This window comes from Convolutriloba macropyga, chromosome 2 (genome assembly GCF_964194025.1).
Source record: "Convolutriloba macropyga chromosome 2, txConMacr16.3, whole genome shotgun sequence".
Lineage (NCBI taxonomy): Eukaryota > Metazoa > Xenacoelomorpha > Acoela > Convolutidae > Convolutriloba > Convolutriloba macropyga.
Window position 1 is genome coordinate 27,610,643 of NC_134469.1, and position 15,076 is coordinate 27,625,718.

The following is a 15,076-nucleotide window of genomic DNA, read 5'->3' on the forward strand; positions in this document are numbered from 1 at the left end:
CACATTAAAATTCTTATCATTTGCTTTCGCTCTTCTCGCATTCATTGTCATTCAGTGTGTTCTTTCTGTTTATTTCATGTTATTTTAAATTTATTAGACATTACATTAATAATTCAAGTCTTTCCCATGAACAGACGGAACTTCATGAAGAATGATCACCAATCGTAAAGAATGATCACCATTCATGCATTGTATATCATGCATTGAATGGATTTTGTTTTTGGTTAATGTTACAATGTTCAAGGAATTCGTGATAAAGGTATGAAACATAAATTTAGTCTTTATCACAGTAATTGTTATTGTTTTTTCTCTCTGCTAATTGGATGGTACATTCTAGATGTGATGAGTTGGATCTTGTCATCAGCTTCTGTCAAGTTGAAAGTCATCAACTTGCGTATTTTCTATCCAAAATTTTTTGCATCTGTTCGCGGCTGCGAACTTTTGTCGACCCCCAACTTTGCAGTTGCTCAATTAAGAGGCAAAAAGAAGAAAAAGAAATCAATGGCTGATTTGGACTCCAGATATAACCCTGCAATTCAGGAGAATGCTCTTCAGAAACTTTACGAAGAGAATATTATGGATCGCTCTCATCTAGATAGTCGTATTTTTGACGAATTGTTCGATGAATCATTGCCTGTTTTTAAAAATGTGTTTATTAGGCTAATGTCATTTGATCTACAGCGAGTGGAAGCTTTCGAAAAGTTTATGGCTAAAAGGCTTACAGAGCTGCGCTTTGAGGTGGGTCTAACTTTTTTGTCTTCATTATAACTAATTTTTGGAACCGGATGTCTTGTAACAGGTAACCGATGTCTATCCAATACCTCACCGCGTGCTGAGTATGAACAACATCAACAATCTTAATGAAAAGGTACTGTCGCTTTTAAATTAATTAATTGCTTTCCAGCGATGTTACTAACATTTCGGTGGGTTGTATTAGTCTGGCTTATGCGATTCTTTATGCGTATGAGTGATATGACTTTTTTCACGCTTGACTGCTTGATTTTTGCGTGATCTGAGCAGTTTACTTCGAAAGTCTCACTTTGAATCTTATTAGTCGTCTAAGAGAAGCTCTAAAATAATAATTTTTTTGAAAGTTGTAATAGATAAATTAAATAGGGGTTTGCTCTTAAGCCGCGCAGGACAATACAATGTACGGGTAGTGGTCCCCTACTATGAGACATCACTACATTGTATATAATTTTACAGACAAGGCACTATAACTCTTTAAAGCTGCGTCATGAGAATTGAATTTCTATATAAACTAATTTGTTATGAATCTAGTCTGCCCTCCCGCACTATGGCACTGCATGAACTATTAATATCAGGTGGCCGTTTGGAACCACGACACCTTCTGAGGCATATGATACCGCTGCGCAGGAGAGCAAAACTTATTCTCGTTCGTATGTATGTTATTGCGTCCGAGTATGATTCGTTTCTTTTCAGTAATTTTGCTAGCTAGTTGTTTTATAGTGAGTGTTGCGGACGGTCCTGCGCCTCCATGCAGAAAAAACGAAGGTATTCGTCGCTTATACTTGAGGCACTTAACGACTCATGATATTTGTAAGCTTCTACGGAGTTTATCGGGCATGACTTGGCGAGTGGGTTAAATATCTTCACGCCGAAGAAATAACGGCTGATCCTGGACCCCCACAGGCCATTCGTTTTAATGTCTAGTTGTGCGTTTTCAGCAGTGCTAGTAGTTATGTGTTTAAAGGTCTCGCTTTGAAGCAACTGAAGAGTCATCTCAGCGTCGACATCATAGCAAACGTCATGCATGATCTTAGCAAAGGTGTCTCGGATCTCGTTATGTCGCATTTGTGTATACTCATCTTTCTCACAGTGGAGAGCATGTGATAGGGTAAGCTTTAAACCATATAGACAATTAATGGGCCTCGATGTTATATCAAATGCAAAGCCCGTCTCTAAATTCGGACTTCGTTAGCGTGAAACCATAACGTTTAAGCGGTAGAGTGATGAGCCAGTTCGAGTCTCCTTGGTCGTGCGTTATGCGTTGTTGGGTGAGATGCGCATTTGCGCGATCCTCATCTTCAAGAGGAGTGCATGCTGTCAGCGACGCGGCGTACTGTTTCGTAATCTAATATTCTTGATGTTAAGTCCGCCCTCCCGGGTTGGAAGCGAACACAATCGCCGCGCCGATTGAGACACCGGAGAGTCGAAGAACGACGGTAAGACGTGCGTTCGGATGTTGGCTATCGCATCCGTGAAATTTTTCCGTGAGTTTGGCGCTGACACGAAATTCATTTTTCGTTGGATTTAATTTTTGTTGCACGCTCTAAAATAAGCTCAGCACCTAAGATCTCGCGGACTGAAACAGGCTGCTATTTACCCTGCCTTTCATATGGTACTATATATTCCAACATCAGACTGTTATCTTATAGTATTGACGTTTTTTATTTGAAAATTTTCCTTTTGCAACATCATCAGTTGAGCATAAGGAGAAGATTTCACCTATATATGACGGAAAGTACCCAAGCATTGATTCATGCTCTTAGACTTTGCATATATTTTCTCTGCAGTTATTGCAATTCTAATGGAGAAATTGAAACAATCTTGTTTAACTATATTTTGTACTATACTCACCGGAATCAATCCTCTGACCCCGGAGAACTACTAACATAATTATTAAGTTGTGATTGTGAGCTCAACAAGTAAAGATCTATTTCAGGAATAACAATCAACTCCCGTTGTCCTTTTTGCTGGTTTCTCTGGCTTATTGAATAAATTATTTTGTGTGCAAATTGGGGTCTCTTTCGGGTACTGTTTGACTCAACGGATGCATTTTTGAACTAAACATGATAACTTTTTTAATTCACGAGAAACAAAATTAAAAATAAAATGTTTCTTCATTTTTTGCGGCTTTTACGCTAATCCACATCCCCGAGTTAATTTGTAAAATGATTTAATTGGAATTTTGCAGAGTCGGTCAAATATTGGATACTTGAGAACAGAGCAACAAAAGTCTAGGATTTTTATCAAAGCAAAAAGCTGATTTTTATTTTCCGGGTGATTATTCGTGATTCACCCGACTTTCTATTTTAAGCTATCAACTGGCCCGCAGTTGAATGTTTATTTCAGTTAACCAAAAATGTGAAGCAGTCACCAGAATAGCTTTGTTTTCATCAAGAAGTAACTCAAATAAAGAGTTTTTAGAAATGTAGAAAGTAATAATTTTCAAAATAGTAATTATCTGCTCAAATTCACGCTAAACCTCGCAATCTTTGGTCCTATTTTTAGGGGGTTTATTTGGCTCTAAAATTAGTGAAGTGGTTCTTTAAGGGTAATTCAAATATATCACAAGAAAAACAACCAATTGAGGGAAAACGAAAATTTAAAACGAGACTCAAGTTTACGTTGGTGCTTGGGCCTTCGAGTTGGCCTGACATTAAAGGTATTTTTAGTGAAGTCATGGAAATTAAAGTCTACATTTAGCTGTTTGCCGAATTGATCACATATATAAACGTATTGATCACCACGCGTTGTTTCTTTCAACACTGCGTCGTTCTTAACTGATGTTTTGTTTACTCTTATACATTCTTTCTCCAATTCATCAAAATTTGAATGAGTCACAAAATCACCATACACTAGAGCCAACCAGCATTCATGTTAATCATAAACCAAAATTTGTACAGAAAGTAGGTATCAATTTGAGGTTCGAAAAAGTGATAGTCGAAGTCGAAAATTTTGTCTCAGAACAAAGAGAAGTTATTGACAAACTTTAGACGTATATTTCAACATTCTGTGCTACAGAGTCTTGCGTGAGCGGTATTGTTTTTTTTGCTATGTGCTGTTCCTGACGTTTCAGTGAGGCATGTGGTTCTAGGCTCTATGCGAAGGTGTTCCATTAGCTGATTTGTACACATGCAAGTGTTTCAAGAGCTTTCGTAGGCTCCAAAAAGAAAATGATGACTGCATTTTTTGACGAGTTTTGCACATGCCTTAATTGCTGTATCAAGTATTGTCTTTTAAGAGTTTTACCTGCTTATTTCGAGTATAAAGTGAACTTCTTTTCTTTGCTGATAAGCTCGGAGTTTGTTGTGAGCTTAGTTTCTCGGGAAATCTGCTTAAAGTTTTGCGATGATATTTTGTTTCTGTAAAATATTTTGTTTGACGAAAATTGACTTAACGAAGCGAAAATTCAGGCGCGCAAAAATTTTGCTAACTGCTAAATAAATAAATATTTGAAATGACTTAGTGTCAAAAGTTAATTGATGTGATTGTTTTGATTTCACGATGGCACAATTTAGATGAAATGTTTTTCAGGTCACTGACGTAATAGAAGTGCCCGAGTATGCCCGCATAATTTCAATGGAAACCTTGCCAGCCGTGACTATGCCTATTCTAATGACACTGCTTAAATCAACATTACCAGAGGGTGTCAAATTTACAATCGACTACTCCAACGATTTGTTGAAATGGGAAAGATATATTGATCCTCTTGAGCTGCATACGAATAAGATTCTATTCAGTGAACTAATATCTAAGAAATAAATTTTGTTACTTTCAATTTACAGAGGTAGCATGTCTTCGCCCCCTAGCGGAGTTGAAGTGTTCTGATTATCAGTTAATGATGACTTAACCTTCTGCATCATATTATTAAAATAGCCGCTAAGTTTTTGCGTTGGCTTCATACTGGTAGACTTGTTGTCCTCGATTACTTCACCGTCAAGTTTTGCGATTCGTGTCCAAACCTCGTAACTTATAGCCTTTTCTTTCTCTGATATCCGACTGTCAGTTATTGATTTTCGAAGACCGATTATTTGCTTTTGTAGTTCGTTCTCTGCGTCGAATTTAGACTGAGACAGCATTATATCGCGCTCTTTCTCATCAAGTTTTGCTACATCTTCGCATGTTATTAACTCCTGAACAAGTGACGTGTATTCACGTGTCATGCTTCTCATTAGGTCTTCTAACAGCAATATGGTTCCTTGAACGGACGCGATTCTGTCGTGAACCTCTTGCGTCCGTGTCTCAATGTTGACATTCTCCAATATGTTTACTAAGATCCGCTGTTTTGCATAGTCAATCCGCTGTACCAAGTGACTTTTAACATCGCCATGATCTGAATCCCAACAGAGACCGCAAATTTCTCGGCAGCATTCGTAGCAAAAGAACTCGAGTTCCTGATCTTCGTGCTTGCGACAGTAGTTCTTGTTGCTGTCTTTCTCAATTGGGTTCTCCTTTTTCCGAGAAGCATGAACTTCATTGACCTCTTCAAAGAACTCCCGAAGTCCATACAGGGGTTTCAATTGATCACGGGTAACCTGAAGGAGAAAAGTGATTCAGTTCAATCCATTTTGAACAATTGGTCGGTAATCAGCAGATAAATTATTCCGCATCTAGTAAAAAATTCAAGACCGTTTAATTAATCTAATGATCGCATTGTATTATGGTTTTTAAATGCTTACTGAATTTCTATTTTCGATTTTTCAGAAAGATTAATTTGATGTTACCTTGAATAGTTTTCTGCATATCGCGCATCTGGGGTACCCGGCAGGTATGAACAAACCCTCCAAACAGTCTCTCGGAGTGCCACAAAACGAATGACCACAGGGTAATGCCACTGGGCTCAGTTTAATCTCCAAGCAAATGTCACATTTCAAATTTGACACCGTTATTCTCTCGATCTTTTCGTCGCTTTTTTCGATCTCCATTGTTAGTTTTGTTACAAAATTGGCGTGATAAGTTTATAAAGTACAGATAGCTATTCAAGTTACGATTATGCAAATGTTTGCAAAGTTCACGGCTTTACTTTTTACAGTCACATGTTAAATCAGAACAAAAGCTGCAAGCATCAAAATTTAATTTCAGATAGTGTATCTGTACAATTGTGTACATTGGTGTGTATTTGTTCTGACTTGTTTGCTGGCCTAAATGGAACGAAAAGACGAAGTGTTTGTGCTTGTACTTTGCAATGTAAGAGGTGACTTCAGAAAGGCATTTTCAAAAATCAACAAAGCTGCTGAGAAAGTGAAGAATTTAGAAGTATTCGTTGTTGGTGAATTTTTCAGTGACAGATTTCCAATAACCTCACAACTGGTAGATGCCGTATCAAATGAGGGTAACAAATTGCAATGTCCAATCAATGTTCTTATGTCATCGAAAGAAGTTGCAAGTGTTGGCGAGAATAAGGAGCAGATTGGCGATAACATTCATATCTCGACAGGTAATTAACAGGAGCGTACATTAAAATGATAGTTTGAGCCTCAGGGTTTCTCAAACTTAAAATCGAAAGCATTGATATGTAATTACTCACCAAAAATACATATGCTTTATGCGTGCGTAAGTGTTCGTGTGACTGTACATTGTGTGAATGTGTGTGTGTGTGTGGTGACGGATGGCATGTGTTTCCGTGTATGTGAACATTGTGTGTGTGTGTGCGCGTCCGTGCATTATATGTGTATAATGTGTGTGTGAGTTTGTGTGTGTGTGTGCCTGCGCGTGTGGATGTGTGTGTGCGCGTGGGTGTGCTTGCGTGTTTTTGTACGTGTGTGTGTGCGTGTGTGTGTGTGTGTAGATGTGCGTGTGCTTGCGTGTGTGGTTTTGTGCGTACGTGTGTGTACGTGCATGTGTGTGTGTGCTTCGTTGGTTGCGTTTGTGTGTGTGTGTTTGCAAAATCTGCGTTTGTTGATGTGGGTTCGAAAATTTGCCGCCCCTTACTCGGCAAACAACGTTCGTCATAATTTTTTGTTTCGACCCACTTTAGTGGGAGGAGGAACTATACACTCAAATGAGTTTTTTTGTTCAGTCAATTTTGGCTGACCGATATAATCATCGTAGAGTTGTGAACGGTGTCATTAGAAAGACCGCCCGGCGTAGAATTTTGAATTAAAAAGACTTTTTTGATTTTCTTTTTGCAGGGAGTTATTGAGGTTAAAGTTTTGTGAATAGCAGACGATATCCGTTGTTTTTGTTCACATTTCCCGTATTTTTAATCAAATTTTCGTCAATTTTGCTAAAATGTTCAAATTGTTAACGGTAGTGTTATTGATTTTGTCTTTAAAGATAGAGGATGGTTGCTGAATGGTCCGATCCAAAATTTTTGGCTAGAATTTATGCTAAATTTTCCAAAATTCACTCTTTTCGTCAAAAATAGGACCAAATATGCTGTTTAGCCCACTTTCTTTAATTTCGCTTGAAGTAGACACCCTTAAACTGCGGTCATATTCTTCGTAGGCTCAAACATAGAGCTAGTTTTACTCCCGCTGGCTTTCAGAGTCTTCTGGAATTGTAATTTTGCCAGTTTTTTGCAAATTTAAACAGCCTTATCAGGGCTGATCTTGATCTCACTATGGATCCTTACGGTAAAAAATCTTTAGATTTTATTTGGGCGCGGCCTTTTTTTAAAATTGATTGTGCATTTAGTTTTTATGTAAATTACTGAAATTAAAATCAGGGCTCAATTATTGACAGTTATTATTTACAAAAAATGAGGCCCAATGATTATATATGATTTCAGAATTCTCATGGTTTTTCTGAGCAATTGTTTTCATAAAATTTTACGGACTTTTTTCTTTTGCCTTCTATTATATTTTTTGTAGTCTAAAGACTTGTCTCCCCAATCAAGGATCCAATTAGCTTTTAATGAGGTACAAGTGAGACTAGACAATGATTTCAGTTGATATCTATTGTTTCTTATGACTGTATTTTTTTTTAAGGAAATGTCGATGATATTTTGAACTTTGCCACTATTTAATCTTTTTTCTCTCAACTTCTGGCATAGTGTCAGTAAAAACATGCCAAAAGACGTGTCCTATCAGTTGTCAATTAGGCCTGTAACGGTTTTATAATTGGCTAATGTTTTATTGGTTTTGATACTATGAGTTTTTATTTTTGTTTCGGTTTTTGAGAATAATTGCACATTTTCTAAGTTTATTTTGTTTCCTTGTCGAATTATCACCATTTTGACAGGTTGAATTGAAGAGAAGCTTAGTTGGGAAATTGTACAGCTTAAAAAAAATTGTTTCTGAAATTGTTATTGGTTTTTTGAGTATTTTGTTGCTTTGGGCTAAGTTCTCTCGCAAAATTGAGTGGTTTTAAAAAATTTTTTGCCTCTGTTTGTCTTTTTGTTGTTTTACGACATATACCTGAGAATGGTAGATTTCAGTTGCTTTCGCAGCATGTATAACTGAACCTATTTAATAATTTCAAGTTGTAGCTATTTGTTTTATGGACTTTCAAATCAACTTTTTCAAGTGAGATTTTTCAAGTGTCTTCCTTTTGCTTTTATTTTTGTCACCCTGTACCTCAATCTCACTAGTAAGAAGTCTAAAGTTTTTTGTTGATTCAAACGTTATTTGTTCGGTTGGTTATGTTTTGACCGATCGCTTTGACCATTTAGTTTTCGAGATAAAAAATTTTCGAGATCCCTATACTGTTCAATTTTTGTGTTTCTTTTTGTTGTCATTTCTACGCAGTCCTTTTATATCCTTACAAAAGGACTGCATAGAAATGACAGCGTCGATGTTCAGATGACAAGTTGATGTTCAGATGAGAAGCCAGTGATGTTCTTTCAATTAAAAGGCCGTGAACGCGGTAGTGTCGTTAAGTTGTTTGAAATTTTGGCTTCTACCTGTATTTATTTTTTTTATTTTGTAGCATCGTGAATTAGTCTCATTGATAACAGGCCTAATTGGTTGCCTGATTTGTTGCAACCTAATCTATCTCCTCGTTGAAATCTTTTGTCTGTTATGAGTTTTGGAAGTATTTGTTTTCAAAAACTTATTTGGATTTTTGAGCTCCGCCATTTTTAAAAATTTGTTTTTCGGTTGATTTGCTGCTTAGTCTGTCGAGACAACTCATCAATCGTTTCCAGCAAGCAATGTTTTGATCTTCAATTTCAACCATTTCTTTCTAGGCGTTGTTACTACTCTCACTCTGAGATTTGATAAAATGTTTGACATTTTTATATTTGTATATTCAAAGGATTTTTGTTTTCTCTTTAAAGAATAACATTAATGGTAGGAAATAATTAATTTGAAATATTGCGCAATTAAACTTTTTAATGCTCCTAGTTTCAAGTTTTTTGTTTGAACGTCTTCACTGCCATTTTTGCTCAAAGTTGAATTGAACTTTTTCTTTTTGCCTGTATTTGTCCTATGACGTACACTGGATAATGGCAGGTCTCAATTGCTTCCTGTGGAGATGTATATGAGCATTCTAATGATTTCAGTTAATATCTAATGATATTAATTACTGTGAAATTTAATTTTTTCCAAAATAGAAACAACTTTTTGAACTTTGCTCTTGGCTCTTTTTTGTCGACCTGTTACCCATTCGCGTTGAGGACAGGTCCCATACCTTTTCTAATAAAGTATATGTTAATTTGCTTGTTCAAATTTTTTTCTGATGCGAGTTCGATTTTTTAATGAATTTTTTAATATAGACATTGAGTTTTGGTCGTAATTATTGTTTAATGTTTTATTTTTAGTATTGTCCTCAATTTTCATCGGCCCTCCTGCTTGGCATAATTGTATTCCATTAGTGGTTTTTGAACCATTTTTCTATTTTTGAAAGTTTTTTATCTTCATCATTTGGTAGCCAATTAAATCAAGAATGTGGATGAGCGGGGTCGGAATATTTTGTGCGTACGCACATTACCGAGCCTCCTTGTTAAATTTTATTTTGATAGGAAATTACTATTCAAGAAATTAAAACTATAAAAGATTATTTTTGAAGGGTTGTCCCCTCTTTTTTTTTCGGTTGAAATTCAGTAATACGCATAATGTTAAAGAAATTTGTCTGCTTCATGTGATATACCCGAGTAAAATTAACCAGAAGATCTGTAAGGCGTGCAATGTTCAATATTATTACGAAAGAATTTAAAGTTCAATAGTTTTTAGGTGCATTATATATGACACCAATATGACTGACAACCGTCAACCCGTCAAAATTTTAAACCTAGCAAATCGCCCTCAACAATCGATTGACGAAAAGTGAGAATTTTTTGTCTACGGATACCTGCTCGGTGACTTCTACTCTTAGACGATGTCTTTTAGAGAGATAGATAGAGAGAGAGAGAGAGAGATAGCAGGTTTTTAGTTTAACCCATCTTTACTAGATAAATGTTTTGTCTCGATTATCTCTGATTTAGTGTTATTTAGTTTGGAAGACTTGTTGAACATCTGACAAAATATTAGAATTTTAGGCGCAATTTTGAGATGTTTTTGCCCCTTCTGGTCGTTTGCCCTGTCTCTGTAAAATTTGTTTTTGTATAGCTTCTGTGGAGTTGTTGTTAGTTGAGCTGAGCTTTTAAAATAGTTGAGGTGATTTTTCGATTGGATAGAGTTTAATTTTGAGTAGGGTTTGTTAAATAAAATGGTGTAATTTTAATTAAATTTTGAGCCGTTTCCGTCTTTTAAGTGTTGCATATCTTATTTTTTGAAATCAAGCTTCACTCATTAGGTTTTCTGGCTAACTGTTTAATCTAGAGCTATTCTAGCTATTTTGACACTTCAAGGTTTGACGTGGCAATTTTTACTGATGTAAATTATATGAACTTTGATCTTTCCGATTTCTCAATGTATGCTCTCTTAGATTGTTGATTAAGGTTTTTCTGACTGGCATTGGGTAGGTCGTGCAAAAGAATGTTAGAAAAGTTTCCCCGGAATTTTTTTTTCTGGAGGTAGCATTCTGACTTTTGTCAAAAGTTTTGTAACATTTTTTGTTCATTTTTTCCCTTCCCTTTCCTCGTTTTTCTCGGTATGAATCGTTTTTGGTTGTTTTTTTTGCCATATGTTAGTGATTTATTTAATGATGATTATTTGTGTTGCACTTTTTGTCCCATAGTTTTCCTGAAATGATTTTTGGCTTTATTCTTTTATAATTTCAAATCAATTAGTAGGCTCATTAATTATAGTGGCTGGCTGGGGCTTAACTAAATGTTTACTTCGCGTCGTTTTCAAACTCTTCCGGCTGGTTTTTGTATGCAAAATTTTTGCTCGGCCGTTTCTGAGCTTTTGTTATAGAACACTGACTTCTAAAGTAACTTCAATTTTGTCATCGTTTTTGAGTAGTTTTAATTGCTTGGACTCCGGAGTAAGGTTTGTTGCTAAAATAAGGACGATTGTAGAACAGGAGGTCACATGGGCCTCAAAGTAGAGTGATTAATACTTCTGCCGATGATGCCGGAGCTCATAGGGTCGAATTCCGCCATGGTGGGACATTTTTGCACGCATAAAGAAAATTTTCTTTAGGCTACAGCCCCTGAGTTGATTTCCCGCGCCTGTATTCGGAGAGCAGTTTTTCCGACGTTGGCCGGTTTATGTTAATTTAGAAGCGGAGTTGCTTCGATAATGATTTTCTGATAAATTGCTTTTTTAAAAAACAATGGAGTATTGAGGTAAAACTTAATGTATAATGAGAAGGAAGATCTTGTTGTTTTTCGACAAAAAATAATTTTCTGATTTGTCCAACAACTTCAAGCATTTAGATTGGAATAAAATAGCTTAATTCGCCTGAAATGTTCTACACAAACCTCAAAGCAGCTTGAAATGAAAGGAATTTTTAGCTTCTACGGTTAAATTAATCTATGCTTGACGGACTTCGTAATAATACCATTCACAGCTTTCATTTAAATTTTTGATGGGCAAAAATTACAGAGCAGACCCCATCAACTTCAAAAAAAATTCAATACAATTAGAGTATCGAAATTTTGCTGTCGTTTCTTGTTACGAGCGGAGAGTCACGATATGCGTTTATATTAGAATGAGTTTGATTAAGATGTGAAAAATGAAAATTTTTGAGCAATTTGTGAATGTTTAAGGACTGAACTGGCTCAAAACAGCATCTGGAGTGGGTGTTGTTTTCTGGACGGAGGAAGTGAACAGGGACAATGACAATGAAATGTCAACAGTATTAAATGACGCCTTGACCAGACTTGCAGCCTCCAAATGTGACCTGTTACTAACAACTTCCTTTCCAATGGGTGTCTACAATTTCACTGGGGATCCTCTAGATTCGAAGCACTTTTCTAGTCTAAATGTATCTAAACTTGCAAAAGCAGTTTGCCCACGTTATCATTTTTGCCCTAACCCTCTGGCTAAATATCACCAACGACACCCTTACAGAAATGACAATGTTTTGGCTATGAAAAAGACTAATCATACGAGGTTCATAACGTTGTCCAACGTTGGAAGTTCGCAAAAGTGGGCTTACTTTTTTGGCATAGATTTGAATAAGTTAGAGGTAGCAGATATTCAAACTGAATGTCCATACACGGTTGCACTATTGAAAGGAACAGATTCGAACAGCGGGGGTTATAACACGTCTTTGAGCTCAGATCAAACGAACGCAAGTTTTCGGTGGTCGAGCTCTAACGACGATAGTTTCAACGATAACAGCAGCGGCAATGGACCACAAAGCAAACGGCGAAGATCAAACCTTAACAATCAAATTGAACGTGAATGTTGGTTTTGTTTGAAAACGGACGCGTGCGAGAAACATCTGATTGTTTACATAAATGATAACAGTACTTTTTACGTGGCCTTAGCAAAAGGTGCAATACACCCTGACCATGTTTTGATCGTGCCAGTTGATCATCATAAAAGTGCAGCCATGTTGCCTGAAGATTTGGAGCTTGATTTGGAAATGTTGAAGACACAGGTGTTCAAATTTTACGAAGCGCAGGGAAAAGATTGTGTTATTTACGAACGGTCGTACACGCAAGTGCATTTTGTTCTCCAAATAGTTCCAGTTCGCAGAGCTGTGTCTAAGAATTTATTAACGGCTTTTCACTCTCATGTGAATAAAATTAACGGAATTAATTTGGAATCAATTCGACCTCCGAGCACGTTGAAAATGTTGTGGGAGAAAAATGAAAAGTGTAATTATTTTCACGTCGAGTTCCCCTCTGGTGATGAATTTTTCATCCCTCTGAGAATCTCAACTTTTCCGATTAACTTCGGAAGACAGTTCCTCTGCGACCCAGAAGTGCTGAACTGTCCCCGAGCTGCAGATTGGAGGTCTTGTGTTCTTTCTAAGGCAGAGGAAGAGGAAAATAGAAATAGCATCAAAGACGCCTTTTCCAAATTTTTAGCCGAATACACAGCATCTGATATTTGATTGTCGTTTTGATATTTCTGTTAGCTCTGAAATTTATTGTTACATTCAATTTTTTTTGTAAATGTATCAGTGAAAAATTGTAGAAACAAAATAAATAAGTTTTAGTTCAGTCAGCAACATTGAGTGTACAATAGCACAACTGTTTTTTCGTTTTCACATGGCTTAAAAGCGTCATGAAGGAAAATTGTTGATATTGTAAGATAATGCGGCTCAATATCTTCTAGTTGTTCAGACTCCACTTCGTGAGGGGGAACTTGTCCTTAACTGGTTTTTTGTCCAGTTAATTTGACCTAGAAAGTGTATTTGACGTAGAAAGACATAAGTGACATCATTAGAAACCCATCGAGAGTAGCATGCGTATTTTCAAAGCGTAAAACTTTTCAAATTGATTTTAAATTGGGAAGGCTTTTTTGTTTGGTCAAATTTTCGGATTAGAGATAATTTTTTTTGTTAAGGTGGGGCAATTTTACATCTCTTTTTGCAGTTTTTTTTTGGATTTTCTCCAAATGTTTTTAAAGCTTATGCTTGTGTTTAACCTAATGGTGCATAGATGTTTGAATCGATCAATGGACAGCGATTGATTTTTTTTGGCTTTCACTCCATTTGTTTGAAATCAAAATATTAGTGAAGAAAAAGACCCACTGACGGTTCAAAAAGTATGAGTGAACATATATATTGTTTTATTTGAACAGCTTGTTTGTTTTATGATTTTGGTTTTGGGTCACGTAAAATTTTGGCCTGGCGAGTTGTTAGTTATACCTGTTTTGTTTTTTTTTCTGGCCTGATCAATGCGGTTGATTAATAAGAGGAAAATTGAGCTCTCTTAAGAGGGTTAATCCAGCTTTTGTAGCATTTTCAGTCAACATTTAATCGTTACTCGTTATTGATATGCACCAATGGATTTTTTAAAGAGGCGTAATTCAATTTACAATGAGTTCAGACGAATGTGGCTGCAAATGTATTTTTTCTCTTGTATTGTGTGATATTGTATGAGCCTCATTAATGAAGAGACCATTGGGCTTGCTAAGCAGACAACAATGAGCTTTTTTTTGTTGGAGGACAATAGAATAGACTTTTTATCACCTTTGAAGTGTTACACTCCGGAACAGTAATTCATTTTTTTAAATTTTGGAATTCATCTGTTTTGGCTCTTGTATTAATCTCATTGACGACAACTTTCAGCTGTTTTTTGTGAATACAAGTGAATTGGTCTGGTGGTTTTAGGTTTCATCGAATATTTATGTTTTCTCAACTTTTGTTGACTTGTTTTTTGTTGTCTTTTTTTGATCGCATTAATTGCATATCTCCAGGTTTTTAATGAAGTCTTATCGGCTAAGAGTTTTCCCTTTGTAGCTGAACTTCCTCACTAAGACACCATTTACTTTTTGAATTGTAGTGAGTTTTTGAATGTTTACTTGATTTGTTGGTTTTTATTTTGATGAATACACCAAATACGATGAAGCAATTACTGATATTTAACTTTGATTACTTGTTTTAGTATGAGGTTACTTTTTTTTAGTTTTAGCGCTCCAATTTTTCAAAAATATTTTAAATCAAGCGATATGCCCGTTTTCTTTCACCTCTTCGTGATGTATTTTTCTCTGGGTTTTCCGCAAATTTATTTTTTGGTGATAAATATCGTGAAACAAGATATGATTGATTTGGATAACTTGAACATTGTCTACTTTGAAAACTGGAGTTTTTCTCTCCAGACTTTTTTTTCTCGTTTTCTTTTTGTCTTAATTGTTGACAATCGAATCAAATGCTGTCAAATGTAATCAAATGCTGACGTTATCGTGAAAGTGTCGAAATTAGTGTTGTTACTGCGTTCTTTTCATCGGAATTTAGTTGCGGTCCTGTGCTTTGTTATTTTTTGTATCAGTTGTTTTCCTTGATTTTAGTTACGAGCATTTGGTCACGTGTGAAAAAGTCAAAGAGGAACTTTTTCCGCTGAATTCTGACACGACTCTGAATTTGTTTCATTGACGTCATTTGT

At 36.0% G+C, this 15,076-nt stretch overlaps 3 protein-coding genes across 4 annotated transcripts; 2 read left to right on the plus strand and 1 right to left on the minus strand.

Annotated features, from left to right (window-relative positions):
* The first annotated feature begins 255 nt into the window (after positions 1-255).
* LOC142358588 (uncharacterized) lies at positions 256-4,525 on the plus strand. 2 transcript variants are annotated; one of them, XM_075410013.1, is made up of 3 exons: positions 286-738; positions 800-868; positions 4,282-4,525. In XM_075410013.1, exons 1-3 carry the CDS (start codon positions 343-345, stop codon positions 4,507-4,509), a joined length of 693 nt encoding a protein of 230 aa, XP_075266128.1. In that variant the 5' UTR covers positions 286-342; the 3' UTR covers positions 4,510-4,525. The 2 variants fall into 2 exon arrangements, with proteins under 2 accessions (XP_075266129.1, XP_075266128.1); XM_075410014.1 differs by lacking the exon at positions 800-868 and having other exon boundaries at positions 256-738.
* On the minus strand, positions 4,493-5,763 carry LOC142358587 (tripartite motif-containing protein 5-like). The gene is made up of 2 exons (XM_075410012.1): positions 5,472-5,763; positions 4,493-5,282 (listed from the first exon to the last, which is right to left on the minus strand). Exons 1-2 carry the CDS (start codon positions 5,670-5,672, stop codon positions 4,527-4,529), a joined length of 957 nt encoding a protein of 318 aa, XP_075266127.1. The 5' UTR covers positions 5,673-5,763; the 3' UTR covers positions 4,493-4,526.
* A 38-nt stretch (positions 5,764-5,801) lies between these two features.
* LOC142358586 (CWF19-like protein 1) lies at positions 5,802-13,129 on the plus strand. The gene is made up of 2 exons (XM_075410011.1): positions 5,802-6,184; positions 11,783-13,129. Exons 1-2 carry the CDS (start codon positions 5,893-5,895, stop codon positions 13,078-13,080), a joined length of 1,590 nt encoding a protein of 529 aa, XP_075266126.1. The 5' UTR covers positions 5,802-5,892; the 3' UTR covers positions 13,081-13,129.
* Positions 13,130-15,076: the final 1,947 nt, after the last annotated feature.